Below are 19,342 nucleotides of genomic sequence, written 5' to 3' on the forward strand. Positions count from 1 at the left end.
GGGCACAACCAACCAACCAAACAAATAAATAAAATGGGGTAAAAATATATGTCCCACAGTGTTGCTGAGATCCTTTAGCTAAAGGGTCTGGCACCGAATTGGTCTAAGATAATCCCCAGTTCCCATTCCTCCTTCACTTGCCAACACCTGGCCCTCACCTGCGACCTCACCTCACTCCAGTCCATTCTTAATATCACCCCTCTTCTTCAGTCAGAATTTCCTAGGTCCTGACCCACCTCTACCCCTTGGCTTTCATCATTCCCCTTCACTGGATTGCAAGCAAGTCTCTTTCCACCTATTTAAATCCTACTTTCCTGCACAGCCAAATTCAAATCCCACTCCTCCCGGATTAATGCCCTTGTCCAGCTCTCACTGGCTTCTCCAGGACTTTTATGATACTGCATGATTCACCTGGCACTGAAATGCATTTTAACTAGTCACCTGAATATGGTTCAATAACTGCAAGTAGGCAGAGGTCAGGACTGTATTCCTTCAGGCCTAGACACTACAATACACATGGGGCCCCATAAGTATTTGTGAGTTGGCAGAGTCAATGCATATCACTGTTCTATCACTGATGGCTGCACACATCAGGCTGTGAACACGCCTCGTCTGGAAACTGATATGCCAGCCACCCTCCATCAGCACCATTTATGGAGAGCAAGCTAAGACGATTATATCCTCTGAAGGGCAAGATGAAGGGCTTTCTAAGGGTCATGCATGGCCCTTCTCGGTGCAGTCTTATTTCTGATCTTCCCCAATAGCTCTCATGTTCTAGCTCCCCCATCATTGTTTACAGAGCTCCCAGTAGGCCAAACACAACTCCCTGCCTTTGCACACACTGTTCCCACTGTCTGAAGCGACCTTCCTTTCCTCACACTCCCTGTCCAAGTCCTGCTCATCCCTAGAGACCAACTCAAACGTCACCTTCTTGGCAAAGACCTTTGCTGACCTTCTCTCTCCTAAGCCCCACTTTCTTCTCTCCTAAGCTTGCTGCTCTCCCCCACCCCCCATCTGTTTCCCAAAGCACCCTGTTTGTGGGTACCTCTGTCTCAGTCTCTGGGTGGCAAGCTCCCTGAGGACAGACTCCTGGGCTGATTCCTCTGTGTCCTCCTCCCCCATTGGGCTGGATCTAGTAGAACTTTCTGTTTTTAACAAATACCATCTTGTATGGCAAGCCTAATCCTCTGTTGTACTTCTATGATGGCGTGTGTGTTTCCCCACTCTTGTAAGGGAATGTCCTTTTAGGAATCATCTCAGCATATGCCTTTTTTTCTGGTTCTCTCCATCACTTTAGACTGTGTTAAGCACTACTAACTTCTGCATGGTCCTAGAATCCTCTTCCCTTCTTTCCCACCCCCCAAGGACATCATGACCTTCAACCATCAAGGATTAACTTCTAACCCACTAAGAGCAGGGGAGCGGGGGTGGGAGACAGAGCCTGGGCGTGGGTGGGAGGTCGGCACATCTGGGATAGGAGTGGAAGCTGGGAGTCAGGCCAGGCCAGGTCCACTGGAAAATACCAGTGTGGCCCACAGCCCAGGCTATGGCCGGTCGAGAAGGCAGCCTTCAGGCCCAGAGCAAAGCTTCTCCTTTGGTCCAGCATAGCAGGGGAGCCCCTCATCTCCCTGCCTGAGAGATGCCCTTCAGCAGAACCAGGGCTCCTGGATCTGCCCAAGAGGCAGACTTTGTTGGTTTAGTTCCGCAACAAGGCTTCTGTTCCTGTCCCGGCTGTTACGGCCTACAGATTCCTGGTACCCGTCTGATTGAACAACTTAATTAAAATGCAGTAAAAGGAAAGTGGGCCGGATGTGATCCGGGAGAGAAGACAGGCATCTGAGTCCACCGCCTGCCTCCTGAGCCCTGTACCCCTTCCCATCCTGCCTACAGGCCCCTGGGCAGGTGGAGGCCATGGAACTCTGGACTGTAGTGTTCAGGGCAGAAGACCTTAAGGGTATCTGCTCCCTGAGCTGTTCATCTGATGACAGGGCAACTGAGGTCCAGCCAGGACAGCTGAACTACCAGAAGCCGCTCAGGAAGCTGTTAGCAGAAGCACGGGGAATCTCCAGGACTTTAAGACTGCTCGTCCGGGGCTGCTCTTGATATAATACTAGGTGGGAGAAAAAATTCTTTGAAAACACGGAAACCCTTGTTCTTGGGGAGCACCCTCTCCAGGGGCCTCAAACATGTTTGTTCTTTTTCTGGGGTAACAACTTTATGGAAATATAATTCACATACCATACAATTCATCCATTTAAACTATACAATTTAATGTTTTTTTAGTATAGTCACAGAGTTGTGCAACCATCACCACAATCAATTTTAGAATATTTTCATTATTACCCAAAAAAATGCAATCGCCTTTAGCCACGGTCCCCCAATCTCTCCATGCCTCCTGGCCCTAAGCAACCACTGACCGCCTGTCTGCCTCTCTACGTTTGCCTATTCTTGACATTTCCTATAAATGGAATCATATTATATATGTCCTTTTGTAACTGGCTTCTTTTATTTAGCATAATCTTTTCAGGATTGAGCCATATTGTGGCATGTATCAGCACTTCATTATTTTTTATGGCCAAATAGTATTCCATCATATGAATATACCACATTTTATATATCCAATCATCAGTTGCTGGGCATTTGGGTTGGCTCTCCCCTTTAGCTATTCTGAATAGTGCTTCTATCAACATCTGTGTACAAGTTTTTGTGTGGACGGATGCTTTCAGTTCTCTTGGGTATTATGTACCCACGAGTGGAAAAACCTGTTTGTTCTTGCATCTCATTAACAATATCAGTAACCATACCGGTGGAGATTCTAAAGGATTATTGCACACATTGACTCAGAAAAATAGTGAGGACAGGAAGCTGGATGAAGCAAGAGAGGCACAGAGAGGTTAACTGTTTGGACACTGGTCACACAGCCATAGGAAAGGACCATGGAGGAGGAAGTCATAGCTGGCACTTGTGAAATTTAGTCGATGAAACATTTATAACTTCAGGAACAAAGGCCTGGAACATTTTAAAAATCATACACATAGTCACGTGCACCATCACTTTAATTATATGGATTAGTTTTTAAGTTGATCAGGTCCTTTCTTACCCACTGTCTCCCTTATGTTCTAGTTCCCCGTGAAGACCATTACACTCCCTCTCAGTGGAGTTAAATTCTCCTCCCACCTCCCAAGTTTAAACCTCGTCCTCATCATGGGGAGTGGTGGCTCTGTAGGGAGTTTTGGAGCCTTGAGGAGTGGAGGCTCTTTAAAGGACTTCTCTTTGGTCACAGCTGCAGTTCTCAGAGCGCTGTGTGTTGGAAGCACGGAGCTGCACTGTCCTCTTGCACCATCTGGGCCCACTGGCCTGATCTGCATCTGTCACCAGAAGTGTGCATAGCAAAGAGTCGAGGTGGCGCGGACACCCAGCAGGTGGAACCAGATGAAACTGCGCACAGTCATTATTTCTGACCTGCAGAAATGGCAATCTCAGGGTCAGCCTGAAAGTCTGGTATCCTTTCCTTTCCTTCCGTGTTCCCCTCAAAGACCCAGGTTGCAGGCTCTGGAAGCCTTTCAGCCCCTGCAGCCCAGCTGGTCATCCTTGCCCAGCTTCTCCAGTGGCCATTCTCCAGTTGCTCCATCTGCTGCCTGAAGACTTGAATGGGAGGGTTGGGAGACCTGGGAGTCCGGGACCTCTCCACTGACCGCCCATCTCCCCACTGGTCTCTGCTTCCAGCTTGCCCCCTCCAATCCAGGGCTCCTAAAAGGCTCCAGCCACCCTCTACTTCAAATCTTGCAACGATTCCCCATCACCTAGTACCTATAAAGTACAAACACTCCAGCCAGTCCAGAAGACACAACTTCAGCTCCTGCTGCTGGGTTTCTCCTCCAGCCATGCCTACCTGCTAGCAGAACCCTGCAGGCACCCGCACCCTCTCACCTCTCCACCCGGGCAGCTGCTCCTTTCCTCAGCTCCCCTGACTTATCCTTCAGGGTCACTCCTGGGAGTCTTCCCTGGGCCCCAGGGCTGTGTGAGGAGACTTTCCTCTCTGTTCCCATTTCTCTGTGCTTCCGTCTCTCCTGGCACTCATCGTCTATATTTGAATCACCTCTTTGCATGTTTGTCCCCGTCCACCCGCCTCTGTGGGCTGTGGGCTCTAACAATCCTACCTCTATCAGTCTCTATCATCAGTATAGGAAGAGTCAGTGAACTCTTCGCAACACAAGTAAGCGGTGGTGCCCATGACTCAGTTTCCCCATTGGCTGGAAACGGTCCAGAAGCTTGGATCTTGCCTCTTGGTCTTCTGTAAGTTTCACTTGCCTCTCCAGAGCAGAAGGAAGCTGGTTTTAAGGGCTCTTTCAATTCTTATGGTCTAAGGAACTGGGATATGAATCCTTGCCCTTCCAGGACCCCTCACCAGGATCCTGTGTGGTCCAAAGAATAGATTATTTAAATGGTAAGTCTCAAGGAATTCTGAGGAAGATTATTTTGTTGTTTTGTTTTAATGCACCTAGTGTCTGCAGAACACCTACTAAACCGCATGCCGGCGTTGGGAACAGGGACTTGATAAAAAGTTGTAAGTACCAGCTTCCCTGGGTTTCTTTTGAGTGCTGCCTTCCAGCCAGTCTGGGAGCGCTTGTCCACGCCCGCCTTTCTCCTCTCTCGCTGTTCACTCCTCCAGGACCTGTCTGGTCCATCTCCCCACATTTGTCGCTGCCGGGCCAGTCCGCATCCAACGCGCAGCCGGATTAAAGTTGGCCCTTCGGGCCTCGGCCCGGTCGCCCTCTGGCGGCCGCGCGCTGAAGCTGGAGCTGGAGAGGGGAAGGGGAAGGGGGAGGAGGAGGCGCGGGCAGGGGAGGAGAGGAAAAAGTTGCGCTGGGAAGTTTGGAAAGTTGGGAAGTGGCTGCTGCGGGCTTCGCCTCCCTCCGCCCGCGTGTGAGGGAGCGAGCTAGGGAGCAGGAGAGGAGCGAGCGAGCGCCTGCCATGCCCATCAGACCCCGCCTCGCCGCACCCGGGCGCGGAGCTCTCCCCGACTCCCTGCGGCCCGGCCCGGCGCGGCCCCGGCCCCCCGCCCCCCGCGCCGGGTCCTCCCCTCCCCCCGCCCCGGCGGCCCCAGCCCCCCGCTCGGCCCGGCTCCGCGCCGCTCTCCCGCCCTCCTCTCTCCCTCCCTCCCGGCCGCGGAGCAGCATGGCGGAGCCCGGGCAACGGCCGCGCGGCCGCCCGCCGCCCCTCTGAGCCCCGCTCGGGGGCCACCGGGCGCCCCAGACCCGACCCCCGACCCCGCCGCGCCCGCCGCCGCACTTGTCCCCCCGCGCGCCCCCTGGAGCGCCGCGCACCCCTGGGACCGTTGCGCGCCCCGGGTCCCCTGCATAACCCCGCGACCCCGCGCGCCCGCCGTCCCGGTACTACCCCGAGAACCCCGCGCGCCCCTGGACCGCGACGCAGCTCCGGGACCTCCGCGCGCCTCGGCAACCCCGCGCGCTCTCACAACCCCGGGGCTCGGCCAACCCGGCTGCGCGTCCCGGCCAAAGGGCCCCGCCCCAGAGGATCCCCCTCTTGCAACAGACGGAGCCCCGCCCCAGAGGGACCCCCCAGGTCCGGCAGGGACATCCAGCCACGCCCCAGAGGGCTCCCGGCATCCCGTGTCTGGAGCCCCGCGCTCCAGAGGAACCTCCGTGCCCAGCCGGGGGCTGCCCGCCCAGCTGAGGGGCGCCGCCCAGAAGGGTCCCCCGCGCCCCGCGGGCCCCGGCAGGATGCACGCCGCCCTGGCGGGGCCGTTGCTCGCCGCCCTCCTCGCCACCGCCCGCGCCCGCCCGCAGCCCCCGGACGCAGGACAGTGCCGGCCGCCCGGATCGGTGAGCGAGCGCCCGGCCGGCCACTCTCCCGGCCGGCCACTCCAGCCCTGCGGGGACGATGGTTTGGGGGGTCCTACCTTCCGCACCCACCTCGGCCCACCCGCTCCACCTCCGCCCGCCGGGCGCAGCCTCGGGCGCCCTTCCCTGGCTTCTGCCACCGGGGCTCCAGCTCCGTCCGGGGAGGCGAGTTGGGGCGCTCCTTCTCCAGCTCCTTCTCCAAACGCTGACGCTCTCGGGCTCTCCTCGACTTTCGGTCCTGCTTGGACCTTTCCTCTCTGTGCCCTTTTTGACTCCCCTCTTTCTTACTTTTAGCCTGTCCTTACCCTCTGGTTCCTCTCTTCTCATTTCTGACTGTTTCTACCATTCCTTGCCCTTCTCTTCTCTGCCCCTTCCTCTTATTCTTACATGCTCAGACCCCTTGCAGGCTTCCCTTTCCCCCCTGGTCCCCACCGTTGACCTAAGGCAAACTTTCTCCCTCTCCAGCCCAGGCCCCAGCACCCACTCTCCCAAGTGCCCCGATTTCACAAAAAGGAGGAAGATTCCAGAGGAGAGGAAGGGAAGTGCCAGGACATGCTGGCCTAATGTTTCCTTGGGGGGTTGAGTAATTACTAGTTCTCCTCATTTTTCTTCCAAACTCAGGAATCCCTTGATTGCCCTCAGTCTCTCTCCCTCAAAGTGTAAATTAACGCATGGAAAATAACTCTGAATTGGAGGCCAGGGACCAGGAAAAGTTTGTGTAGGGTCCTCACTGGCTGCGCTCTTAGTTGACCTTGGGCAAGGTGCACCTCCAGTGTCGTGACTTGTTCAGAAACAGGGAGCTCCGCGACAGGCAGGGTGCTCAGAGCTAGTCTCTCTCCAGTATGCTGGGATTTACAATTTTGGGTTGTCAGTAAAGTAAGGTACTGTTCCCTTTGCCCACCCTGACAGATACTTCTCATTTATGCTAGAATCAAGCAGAAGAATTTTATGAGTTGACCGAAAGCTTGCAGACGGTGGATGGCAGTGGACAGTCCAGGGGGTATTCTGGGTAGAAAATGCCTGAGAGAAACGATAGTCCCTTTCTCATGCCCCTTAACCCCTGGACCTAAACTGGATCTGGAGAAATGAGCCATGTCCTCCTGCCCCTCCTTCACCTCTACACAGACACACACATCCCTCTTCAGAGCTTAGGTGATGGCAGAGAATTGGACTTGGAGACCAGGTACACCTTTGGAGGGGAGGAGCCCAGAAAGCATGTACATTTCTTGGGACTAATTCTGTGAAATCTTTCCCTCCCAAATCAGGGCCTTGAGACTTTATTTAGCCTGCAGGTTTTAAAGCACTTTCTCATCTGTGGTTTCAGCTGGTGGAGCAGAGTAGCTGACACCCCAGACCTGCCCTCCAAAAAGAAAATTGTATCCGCCCTGCTGAATGGGAAGTAGCTGTTTAAATAGGTGTGCTATTTTTAATAGGTGTTCTGCTTTCAAAGTGCTCTTGGCATGTATCTTCTAATGGTTGGATTTAAAAGTTATATGACTTCCTCCTTTCTTGCCAGAGCAGGACTCTTGGTCCCCCTCTTTCCACCCTCCCCATGAAACACCACCGGTGAAGGTTTGGCTTGGCCAAGCACGAATATTCTCAGGTGGTGTGGCGGTCCTTGGCACTCACAGTGAGAGCCAGTCATAATGAGAGCTTCCTTCACTGCCTCCTCCCTCTGTGCCTGGCACTGTTCTTCGGGCTTATTTACGTAGACTGTGTCTTTTCATTCTCCCAACAATCCCTGGGGTGGCTGCTTTCAGCTCCCATTTTACAGATGGGGAAACTGAGTCTGTGGGAAGTGAAACAGTGTGCTTAAGATCATACAGCTAAGATACGGGTCTTTCAGCTTCCAAAGGCCTTGCTTCTTCCCGTGGCCCCATGTAGCTCTCTCCCTTCCATCCCCAGCTCCACCTGCCCCCTCTGTTCTAACCTTGGCTTAATTCTGCTGCCTTCGGCCTCACTGCCTTCCTTTACCTGTCCCCCTGCAGCAGAGGGACCTGAACTCCTTCCTGTGGACTATTCGGCGCGACCCGCCGGCCTACCTGTTTGGCACCATCCACGTCCCCTACACCCGTGTCTGGGACTTCATCCCAGACAACTCCAAGGCGGCCTTCCAGGCCAGCGCCCGCGTCTACTTTGAGCTGGACTTGACAGACCCCTACACCATCTCGGCGCTGGCCAGCTGCCAGCTGCTGCCGCACGGGGAGAACCTGCAGGACGTGCTGCCCCGTGAGCTCTACTGGCGCCTGAAGCGCCACCTGGACTACGTGAAGCTGATGATGCCGTCGTGGATGACGCCCGCGCAGCGGGGCAAGGGGCTCTACGCCGACTATCTATTCAACGCCATCGCGGGCAACTGGGAGCGCAAGAGGCCGGTGTGGGTGATGCTCATGGTGAACTCGCTCACGGAGACCGACGTGCGCTCCCGGGGCGTGCCTGTGCTTGACCTCTACCTGGCCCAGCGGGCCGAGAAGATGAAGAAGAGCACCGGGGCCGTGGAGCGCGTGGAGGAGCAGTGTCATCCGCTCAATGGGCTCAACTTCTCCCAGGTAAGCGCGCAGCGCCTGCCCCAGAGCCCGGCAGCCCCCGTGCGCCTTGGTCCTCTTCTCTGATGGTGTTCCCTCGGCAGGCAGAACCCTGCCCTTCCCCGACAGGGAGAGGGTCTTTGGGGCTGTGGGGCAGCTCTTGAGCTGCCTTTGTGGTGGTATGAGGGCAAACTGGCGTGTGCTGGAATTGGGGGTAAGAGTTTGTGTGTTTTCTTCTATCTCAGTGGTGCTACCTGTTGGGGATACGCACTCCCCACCTGCTGTGCTCGCCCGAGCAGAAAGCATTTCCCTCGGAGCATCACAGTGATGAAAAACAAAAAGAAGGAGTTTCCAGTTTGGGCCTGACTTTCCCTGAGGCCCTGGGGTCTCGAGAGCAGGAGGCTGTCTTGAGGCTGTTGTATGGGTGCATCCAGGCAGCTGTGTGTATGTACGGAGGACGAACAGAGGGAGACGGGCTTCTTGGGGTGGGGTTGGGGGCGGGGGACAGGAGAAGCGCGATGGGCCTGGTCTCTAGTGACCCTGGCTTGCTGTTAAGCGCTGCCAGATTTCCCGGGGCCTCTGCAAAGCTCCAGGTGACCCTCGGACTGCCTCCCCTAGGCTGGGAGAAAGTCAGCAAGGATAGTTCTGGGGTTAATAATTTCAGAGAAATGTGTTCACTTCAAGGTTGACAGTTCTGATTTCTGAACCTCAGGTGTAGGGGCAGGGAGAAGGGCGGAGCTTAGGAGGTTTAAAGTCTCTGGCTGCCAGAGACCTGATCCAGCAAAATGTCATGAAAAGCCCTGTCTCCGTGGTCAGAGGTCACTCACAACTCACTGGCCCCAAACTCAACTCTGAGGCCCAGGGAACAATGAGTTCACATCTGCGCCTTGAGAACGGGCTGTCAGTCCCCGAGTCGGGGCTGGTGGCGCCTGCAGGGAGGCCGGGCCCATGCCCCAAGCGTGGTGTGGTCCCCAAGACATACTCCTCCCGTAAGGAGACAGCCCCATACATTGGCCAGACTAGAAACTCTACCACTGGAACCAGACCTGCTTGGCTGCCCCTGAGATGTTGCAAGCTCTTCACCAGGGAAACAGGGGCAGAAACTGATCCCCCTTCGGAGATCTCTGGCTTTTGTTTTTCCAGGGGAAATGCAATATTGTCCCCGGGGAGGTAAGAAGCCAGATTGATTTGCCGGCCAAATGAAAGGCGGGTTTGTCGCTTCTCCTGCTGGCTCTCCCATAATTGTGGAGCCCTTACCCAGAGGGCCCCGGTGGCAGGAATATTGGGGCAGTTAGTCACGCCCCGCAGGGTTCTGACTACGCCTGACTCCTTCTCTGCGGGGAAAAATCCTGTGCATTCTCTGGCCCAGTGCTGATTCCTCTGAACGTACCGGCTTTCTCCCTCTGAAGTGACTTTTCCCTTGCCAGCCTCGGGAGCTGATATTATCTGCGTTGGGCTCCCCAGCGCTCGCCGCCCATCTCATTTTGGAGGCAGGTTTGTAGGAGGCCTCTCTGTTCAGAGCCCTCACGTCTGGCCTTGATATCTTTTTTAGGCTGGGGAGGTGGGGGGATCCACCGTCACTCTCAACACCCTCTTTGTACCAACCACAGAGGAATCCGACCAGAGGCGAAGGGAGCACACAGACCCTCTGGTTAAACAGCCCCTGGCTTTAATCTGTCTCTCTTAAAACAACAAAACTATCTTTCTTCGAGGTCTGGAAACACTGCTGTTCAACCAAAGGACGGCTTTGGTAGGTTGAAAACATTTGCAGGAAAGTGCGTGAGGTTATGTTTTAGGAAAAGTTCCTGAGAGCCATTCATCGGCCAGCGAGGAGCCCGCTGACAGTCTCCAAAGCCCACATTTGAAGATCAAACAGACTCAAACCTCTGGTTTCAAAAACGCACCCACCCATCACCAGCCCGGGCCCGCTCTTAAAATTGTTCTTGGGTCCAGCTCCTCGAGAGGGCTGTAGGAAGCAAGTCCTGAACAAAAGAAAACAGGACTCCTCTCGGTTCCCTAATCTGCACACCCTTCACCACCTGCCAGAGTGCCTGACCCCGCCAATTTGTCCTGTTATCATTTTGGAGCGAGGTGATGAAATCTCTCCTCCATCCCCGTGGGCAGCCGTGGGCTAACTGTGAAGGGAGGGATTCCAGAGCCTGGGCAGTTGGGGTTGTTAGGGATCCCCAACCCCAAAGTCAGAAATGCAACAGCCTTCTCAGTAAAATTGTATGCACGCATGCACAGTTTGATATGAACATCTGTGATGCATTATTGTACTGAAATATCTGTTAAGTGCATCAGATTTTTATTTTTTCTTTCCTCCCAGCATTACTGTTATTGCAAAATATTTGGGGAGGGGGAGCAATGAGAGAGGAAGGACGGAAAAAAAAGCCTTAAAAGAGAGTGCCTGTTTGTTAAGACTGGAATTTTAGTGTGTGTGGTTTTTTTTAATAAATTTATTTATTTTATTTATTTATTTTTGGCTGTGTTGGGTCTCTGTTGCTGTGCGCGGGCTTCCTCTAGTTGCGGCGAGCGGGGGCTACTCTTCGTTGCGGAGCACGGGCTTCTCATTGCGGTGGCTTCTCTTGTTGCAGAGCGTGGGCTCTAGGCGCGCAGGCTTCAGTAGTTGCGGCACGCGGGCTCAGTAGTTGCAGCTCGCGGGCTCTAGAGCGCAGGCTCAGTAGTTGTGGTGCACGGGGCTAGTTGCTCCGTGGCATGTGGGATCCTCCTGGACCAGGGCTCGAACCCGCGTACCCTGCACCAGCAGGCAGACTCTGTAACCGCTGCGCCACCAGGGAAGCCCAATTTTAGTTTTGACTTTAGTATTTCTCAAAATTTTGTATTTTCTTCTGGTCAGAAATACCACATTTTGCCTTGCTAAATGGAGAAAGAAAGCTACATGGGCTAGAGGAATGACTGAAAAAGTTTCTTCCATCATCGCACAGCTTGAAAGATCCAGCGTCTTGGCCGTGGTCTCTGATTTTAATATAAACTGAGGGTACTAGACCCAACATCACCATGAGTTTGCTCTGTGTCCTTGAGCAAGTCACGTCACCTCTCTGGACCTTGTTTTTCCCACCTGTGAAATGAGACATCAGGATTAGGTCATCATTCAAGCCACTCCAGCCCTGACATTCCATGGGACTATTATAATCAACTCCATGTGCCAGGCACCTTGCAGGAGGCTCCGCACGCTTTTTCATCTTGTTGGAGTCTCACAACCCTGGAACTTTCTAAGGTGGGCACTCAGAAAGGCTGGATGACTTGCCCAAGGTCACGTGGCTAGTATGGAACAGAGCCGGTCTGCCTGACTAAAGGAAGGATGCACTCCTCCTGCTGCTCCATGCGCATTCTCTAGACTTCCTCCATGTAGGTAGTTCGTGTCCTGCAATTCTTCCTTCAGTCCTTTCTTCTGTTTTCTTCTTTCCTTTAGAGCTTAAAGGCTTAAAAGTTTTACTTCTTGGAGAATTTATACTTCTAGAGAAATTATTTCCTTTGGCTATGTGGCTGGAGCAGGGATGGTAAAGGCAGGTGCTCTGAAGATTTCCGTGATGTGTTACAGACAGCTCAGCATAGTGGGCTGAGAGATGGGAGACTAACTTCTAGGTTTCAGCCTCAGCTCTGGCTCTAAAACCAATGACTTGTATGTAACTCTGGTATTCTTAACTAGCAATCGAATTGGGCAGTAGTGACCAGCCTTTCACAACTGAGCTGGTTTTGTGAGGACGTGAGAAGCTGCTACCTGTGGGAGGTTGTCTAGAGGGTAAAATGACTACCTAGGTATAAGACTTGTGCTTGGGAAAGAGTCCGGGCGGCTTCAGGACAAGGAAAGGAGAAGGCTGCTTGGGAAGCGTCAGCTCTGCCCTGTTGGCACCTTCTGCCAGCAGCCCTGTCCACTGCCCATGCTTTGCTGAACAAAGTAAAGCTGGAGTAATAGGGCGTGGTGGCAGCCCCTGCCCTCGGGGGCCTGGGGATGCCTGAGCTTTGAGTCCAGATCTTGTGACAATCTTGGGACCTGCAGATTTCAGTCGGCTCTGCGGGCTGCCTCTGGGGACTGGTACCAGCTGCCACGAACACACTGGGCTCATTCGGAGACCTCCTTCTCCCTCTAGGGGGCCTCAGTCCCCCCCACTCAGTACCGTGGAGGCACTAGATGAGGAGACCTCTAAGTTATGTGGTTCTCTGAGGCAAAATAAGAAAACGGGACGCTGCCATTCTGTACTTGGCTGTGATTTAGCTAACATGCCGATGCCATCCGTCCAGCGTGCGTAGAGCCTGAACATTTGGGCGTGGCTGCCAAGGGTGTCCGAAATGTTTGTAAAATTCTACAGCCCCCTCTCTAGGGAGTTAGAAACCCCAAAGTCATCATTTATTGAGCTGTATCTCTGTACAGGGTGCCACATTAGACCTCGTAAGTACATCATCTCTAATCCTCACAGAGATACGACAAGGCAGAGTATCATATCTCTTTTACAGACAAGAAATTAAGGCTTAAATAGGTTGAGTCATTTGGTTGTGATTATACAGCCAGGTGAGGCGGGCTCAGGATTCAAACGCAAGTGTCTGACGCCAGAGTCCATGTTTTTCAAGATTCCGAGAGCTGACGTAATTTTGTTTTTAAGAGTCAGATGGCATTATCTGGTGACGTGTGTGTGTATTGGAGTGGAGGGAGATCACCATATCTTTCTAAAAAATAAAATAAAATATTAAAAACGTATAGAAAGAGATCATTGAAAAGTGCTGAAACTGATTTTCTCCCTGGCTTAGAAATTGAATCTTATTCCAAACTAGGAGTTCCCAAAGGCATGCCCAGCTTTCCAAGGGAGCGTTGTGAAGACGGCACCCCTAACACAGGCTAGGCAGCACAGTTGAATAAAGGGTGTCCTTGGTTATAGTCAGAGGTCCTATATCTATACCGCATATTATTGGGTGCTCAGTTAGTATTTAGAGAGAGAATGAATGAATGAATGGTCAGAAGCCATGATAGGACAATCCCTGCTTCCCTTCCTTCCTTCCTTCATCCAGCACTATTGAATGAATGAATGAATGAATGAATGAAGAAACATGACACAAGCCACAGTGAAGAGCCTCCTCCTTGAACTTTAATGGGTCCACACCATCCTACAAGGACACAAAATGTGGAAATCATGAAGTGGGTAGTTGAACACAAAGTAGGCTCTAGCCCTACCCCATCCCTACCTTGGCTGTGACTCTGGGCTTGTCCTGTCCCTCTCTGGGCCTAGGTTGCCCCTCTGTCCCACGATTTCCAGGCCCGACCCAGTTCTGACTTCTGCGGTTTTCATCTTCGATCCTTGTATCTTGGAGGCCCCGGGCCACCCTGAGATCTCGAGCCTGAGTTCTCCACCGTTGGGAGGGGCTGGCAGGCTTGTCTGTGGCGGGCTGCTGCCGATACCTACTCATCCGGAAGCCTGCTGGTTCCGGTGGGTGACCTGCTGCCTCTTGTTGCCAGCCTGCAGGGCAGACAGAGCCCCAGCCCATCATGGCACAGTCTGGTGGATAGCTGCCCAGCCTTGGAGCCTGCCCGTCATCAGGACCCCTCTCCCTCACTGGCTCCCTCACTCTTTCAGCCAGAGTGCCTTAGTGTCACCCAGGACAGTGCTGGGAGCAGAGACTGGGAAACAGCCTAGAGTTTTCCCCTGGAGAGTTCACTGCCAAGTCAGGGAGAGTGGGCATCATTAGTCCTTTCTTACAGCCGTGGAAACTGAGGCAGGAGCGCCTGTGCATTAGTCTCCCCTGTGTCCTGTCTCCACATGTCACGCGGAGAGCCTGTTCTTACTTTCTCTTGCTGTTGTACATCTCCATCTTGCAGAACCCACTCTCACTTCCCATCCTCCAAGAATGGCTATTGCTGGGTCCTACACCCCACCTGAGCCTCCATGGCAGCTACAGCAGCACCGACCTTTGGTCCCTCAAGTCCTCAGTACTCGTCCCTACTTCTGGCTTCCCATCAGATCTATGTGCCTTCCCCAGAGTGAAGGGGCCAGACACCTCCCCTAAGACCGTTGGGCACCCCTAAGGATGTCCGACCATGCTGAGCCCCCTTCTCCCCAGAAGACAGCCACAGAGCGAGAGCCCCTGGGTCAGTATTGGCTCCAAGCACAGGCTGGCCTAGTCTGCACGTGTAACTCCAGATCCTGGCCTGGGAGCAAGCTGCTTCTGGCCCCGCCTTCACGCTGCGCTTCTGGAAGCCTGCCACACCCACCGTGGCTCCCGCACCGAGCCCTGTGGTTAGGAGCTGTTCAGCAAATGTCTGTCACACGGTGTGGAAGTCACTTGGGGGACCCCTAGCACTGACCCCTGGGCGTGTGTACTCTCAGACTCTTCGTGTGCCCAGAGAGCTGTTTGCAAAGAGCCCCTGCCAGCACAGCAGGCTCTGTCCTTTTCTTTTTTTTCCCCTGACTTGGTTAACTCAGACTTTAGCATTTAATATATTATCCCAACATGGGGTGGGGGTGGGGGAACAAACTCAGGAGCAGACGCACAGGATGGCTTAGGTACCTCCATCAAAGGAGAGTGAGGCCATAAAGCCGGAGGTGACCAAGATGTCATGAAATAGTCTAGTCTCAGAATCAGAAGGTCACACAGCATGACGTCTTCCTGATTTACAGAATCTCCGAATCCTGAGCCGGGACTTGGAGGCTCAGGGAATCTAAGAATGGGGAAATCTTAGAACATTAGGCTCAGAGGCATTTTTGGACTCGAAGAATCTTCACATCGTGAAATCCTAGCCCCTTAGCTTTGAAGACATTTTTTCAGCTCATACACACAGACTTCTAAAATCTTAGAGTTGGAAGGGACCAGTTCTCAAGAATTCCAAGAAGTCCCATCCACAAACACAGTGATCTGCTTCCCGCAGCAGCTCACCCACCAGCCGATCCCAGGCCAAAGAGAAAAGCCTGAGCGGCAAAGCCCTTTGAGACGGAGATAAAAATGGGAGCGTGCCCGTGCCTTTGTTAATAGTTCCCATTTGGACATCTCTCAAAGCCAGGAAGAGGTCGCCTGGTAATACAGCTTTCCGAGGGAGGAAACTGAAGAATGGGACAAGCCTGCTGCCTGCCAGCCGGGCTGCCGCGTTCTCTCCCCCTCGAGTTTGCTTCTAAATATTATCCACTTCACTCCCTTTTATCTCCCATCACTGGCTCTCTGTCCGCCCACTTAATCCACAGGCAGCCGGTGGCCCAGCCTTCAGTTCTGCTCAGGGGCTGCCAAGCCGTCTGGCTGAGCAGCTCCTCCAGCATCCGCAGGCTTTTCAATCTGCGCAGAATATCCGCTGGAACACAAAACGTTGCCCCAAGCCTGGAAATGCTGTTGCTTGTGCTGGGCCCTCTCCCTCTGCAGGAATTTCCTCCTTCCCTCTTCTACTCCTGATTCCTATGAGATATCCAAGGTTCAGCTCAATGCTGTACCTCCTCCAGGAAGTCTTCCCAGAATGCTCCTAAATCTCATCGGCTTGGGAAGACTTTGTGCAAGTCTTTCCTTGATGACCCAGCCACATCTATTCTTTCCCTCCATGGAATTTTTTAGGGCATTTTATAATATTCTTTCGGCACTTACATATTTTACATTCTGTTATAATTATTACTGAGACAGTCTTTTCTTTCCTAATCAACCTGGCTTCAAAACCTAGCTCAAACTATGCTCACAATTGATTACAAAATGAGACTGGATGTGTTCCAGTTCTGAAGTTGGGGCCCTGTGGTGTATCCTGTGGTTGAGGCGTTGTCAGCTCTGGATGCTAACAGGGGGCTGCGTCTCGGCCTCTGTATCCACAGAAAGCCTCAGCCTGCCCACCTGAGACACGGAGACAGTTCAGTGCTGTTGCTGGTCCCTTTGGTGAGGACTTTGTAACATCCACAGGTCACTGTTGGATTTCTCCCTCTCCTTCCTGGAACACTTTGTTGTTTTCTCTTCCTCGTCTGTTCCTTGCAGACAAAGCCTTCTTTTGTTCTCCTCTTCTCTACCCAGAGTTCATGTGAGCTTCTCCAGGTTCACTCCATCCCCCACTTAATTTTCATTGAAAAATGTTTAATTTTATCCATTACCTGCTACTTTGCTGGGGGCTGCAGTGCTGCTGACCTGTTCTCCTTCTCTCTCCCTTCCTCTCTCTGTCACACAATCCACGGTCAGGCCTCCAAGCATTTGCCTGTGCTGTTCCCTCTACCTGAGAGCCCTTCCCAGTTTTTATTGTCTGGCTATAAAGGTTCCTGAGGGCAGTCATTTGAAAAGCCTGGACTCTTCAAGCAAATGATCCTTGAAAGTCTGATCCAGACTTTCATCCATGGTCACCAGATTGGACTGAACCCTCTGGGCTGATACCACCTGATCATACGTAACTCAGCAGTTTAAGTTTAGGTGCAGTGATGTGACTGGTTTTGAGCATTGTGGGTTTTTTCCTTTTCTTTTCTGATTTTTTTGTTGAGGCTTAATTGACATTACATTATATTAGTGAGAGATTGAGAGAGAGCCAGCTCTGGTGATGGGCACTAATCCTATCATGAGACCCCACCTTTATGACCTCTTATAAACCTAATTCCCTTGTCAAGTTTCCAACTCCAAATACTATCATAATGGAGTTTGGGGCTTCAACATATGGATAGCGTGGCACAAACATTCAGTCCCTAACAGTGGGTGAGTTGTACCGGGGTCACTCTGAATGCTTGGCTACCCTTGAAAAGAGCCAGAAGGTCGTCAGATTTGGCCCACACACGTCAGGGCCCTGGGCCATTTCTGGGTAATGGCCTAGGTCCTGTGCAGTCTCTCTTCAGTGGCACCTGCTGCTAGCCTGTGTTCCGCCCTGACTAGGCAAAGGTAGTTTCCCTGGGGGAACCTACAGGCTTTCAGATTGGTCCCTGACCACCGTCCACCTCCCCCGTAGGCAGTGCATCTATTCCCCGGCCCTGGGTGCTGAGACCCTTTTATATCATCTTTTATTCTTGGGGTTCTCCCTTTTCTCCCCAGTGGGTCAGGAAGAGCAGGGGAAAGCACTCAGTTTTACTTCTCTTACCTTGTGAACCTATTTCTCTGCATAAAGCTTCCTCCCTCATTCAGAGGGACATCCTGGTCTGATTTAACCTTCAGAACCAAGAATTAGTCTATATTCACACAGCATAGCACAAGACTCAGCTCAGAAGTCCCTTAGGACACCTCGGGGCACTGGCCCAGGACGGGCCGGTGCTCCTTCAGGGCCCAGAATCATTGCACTCATTGGGAGTGCAGGTCACCTGAGGCTAGTTGGGGTAACCTTCCTGCACCTTAGTTTCCTATCTATCAATTTCATCTGCTTGCTGTGAGGATTAACTGATTAAAAGTGCCAGACACACATAGTTATTATTGCGTCTTTAAATTAGCATCATCATATAATTTTTCAAGAAATGCTTTTTAGCTCCCACTGTGTGCCAGATGCGGGCATTTGTGCTGGAGATACGAAAGTGACCAAGAACCATGATGCTCTTCCCTGTGCTCCCTTCCAGGGTGGGGATGGGAAGGAACAGAAGTGCCTTTACACTGTGGGGCGGGGGGTGGGGGGGAGGGGGTGTGTGGCCGTGGCAGGTAACGCGGTGTCCTGTGGGGGCACAGAAGATGCACACTTCCCAGGCCTGCCCACCTTCGCCCCAGCCCAGCTCGGAGCGCCACTCGGCGCAGTCGGCGTTGCTCGAGCCGCCTCAATGGACGGGATGCCGAGAGCGAAAGTGCACATTTCCTAGAAGTGCTGCACGCGGCCCCTCCTGACCCTTGGCCAGCCCTGGCGACCAAACAGGCAGCGTCAGCGCCCCGCGTCCCCTGGCCAGCCCTACCCGGGGAAGCCAAAGTGCAAAGATAAAAGGCCAGGCCTTTTCCACTTCCTCTTCTGTTTAAAGGGCTTACCTGCTTCCTCCCTCTGAAGGTTCTGTAGTGTCCTGACCAGTTTTATCTCCTGGGGACTTATGGTGGTTTGTAATTTAAGCCTCAGGCCCCATTTGAAACCCCTTCGTAGAAAGGAAGATTGGGCAGAGAACGCCTTTCAGATATCTCTCTGGCTCATCTTTTAGCCCTAGTTCACACGGTTTCCCTTCCTTGAACTGCTCTGCTTTGAGTTTGAGGAGAGACAAAAGCCTAATTGGCAATGATAATTTCAACCATTTGCATCGCGGTTTGCAGTTTCCACAGTCTTTCACATGCGGTACCGCTGGATAGCTCTTCCTCCTGGCCCCCCCAGGAGGACACCTAGAGGGGAGCTGGACCAGTTTCCTGTCTACCCCCCACCGACCTCCCCTGTTTGGACCCCCAGTGGCCCCCCTCCCTTTGGCTGTAGAGTCTGCTGGATTATGGGATATTTTTGAGCTCCAGACCCTCTATTAGGGCTTGAAGAGCTTGAAGAGCTATGGATGGGCCGTGAATGGGTGAACTGAGTCACTTTGGCACCTCAGTGACAATAATGCACTGTCGCTGTGCTTGACCTTGACTGGAATGTTTAGTTGACCCAGCACTACCTAACCCCCATGCCAAGGCCTGCTGGTGGTCTTGCAGGTGAGTTTTATGTTATTCTGCTTCCATCAGTATAGTTTTGTGGAGAGGGTTGTGAGAAAGGAATGCAGGATTCTTGATGGAGACCTTGCAGGTTGAACAGTACTAGGGCCCGTGGAGATGGGAGTGGAAAAGGCCTTGCCAAGAGGAAGGAGACTGTTGGGCAGAAGTGCTGGGATGGGGAATGCAGAAGGTTCGCAAAGAAAAGTCTTTCTACCCCTCCCTCCATTGACTGTACCCTCTCCTTTTCCTCTCCAGCTCCCAAGACAGCCATTGTTACTTAGTGCCTGTTATGTGCTGGGCCTCACGTTTATCACAGTAAATTCCTAAAATAATCCTGAAAGGTAAGTATTATTTCCCCCATTTTAGGAAATTGAGGCCAAGTGCTTTGTGCAAAATGACGGAGCCAGGATTTCTACTTAGATC

At 52.8% G+C, this 19,342-nt stretch overlaps 1 protein-coding gene across 1 annotated transcript in view; it reads left to right on the forward strand.

Moving 5' to 3' along the window:
- Positions 1-5,744: 5,744 nt before the first annotated feature.
- Positions 5,745-19,342, forward strand: part of TRABD2B (TraB domain containing 2B) — a gene marked incomplete at both ends in the record, with an annotated part of 214,967 nt that continues 201,369 nt past the window's right edge. The window contains 2 exons of the mRNA XM_082833558.1: positions 5,745-5,846; positions 7,853-8,413. Coding sequence (XP_082689684.1) covers positions 5,745-5,846; positions 7,853-8,413 — 663 coding nt within the window. The remainder of the gene's footprint in view (positions 5,847-7,852; positions 8,414-19,342) is intronic.

Source organism: Leucopleurus acutus, assembly GCF_964270905.1.
Source record: "Leucopleurus acutus genome assembly, chromosome: 2".
Classification (NCBI taxonomy): Eukaryota; Metazoa; Chordata; class Mammalia; order Artiodactyla; family Delphinidae; genus Leucopleurus; species Leucopleurus acutus.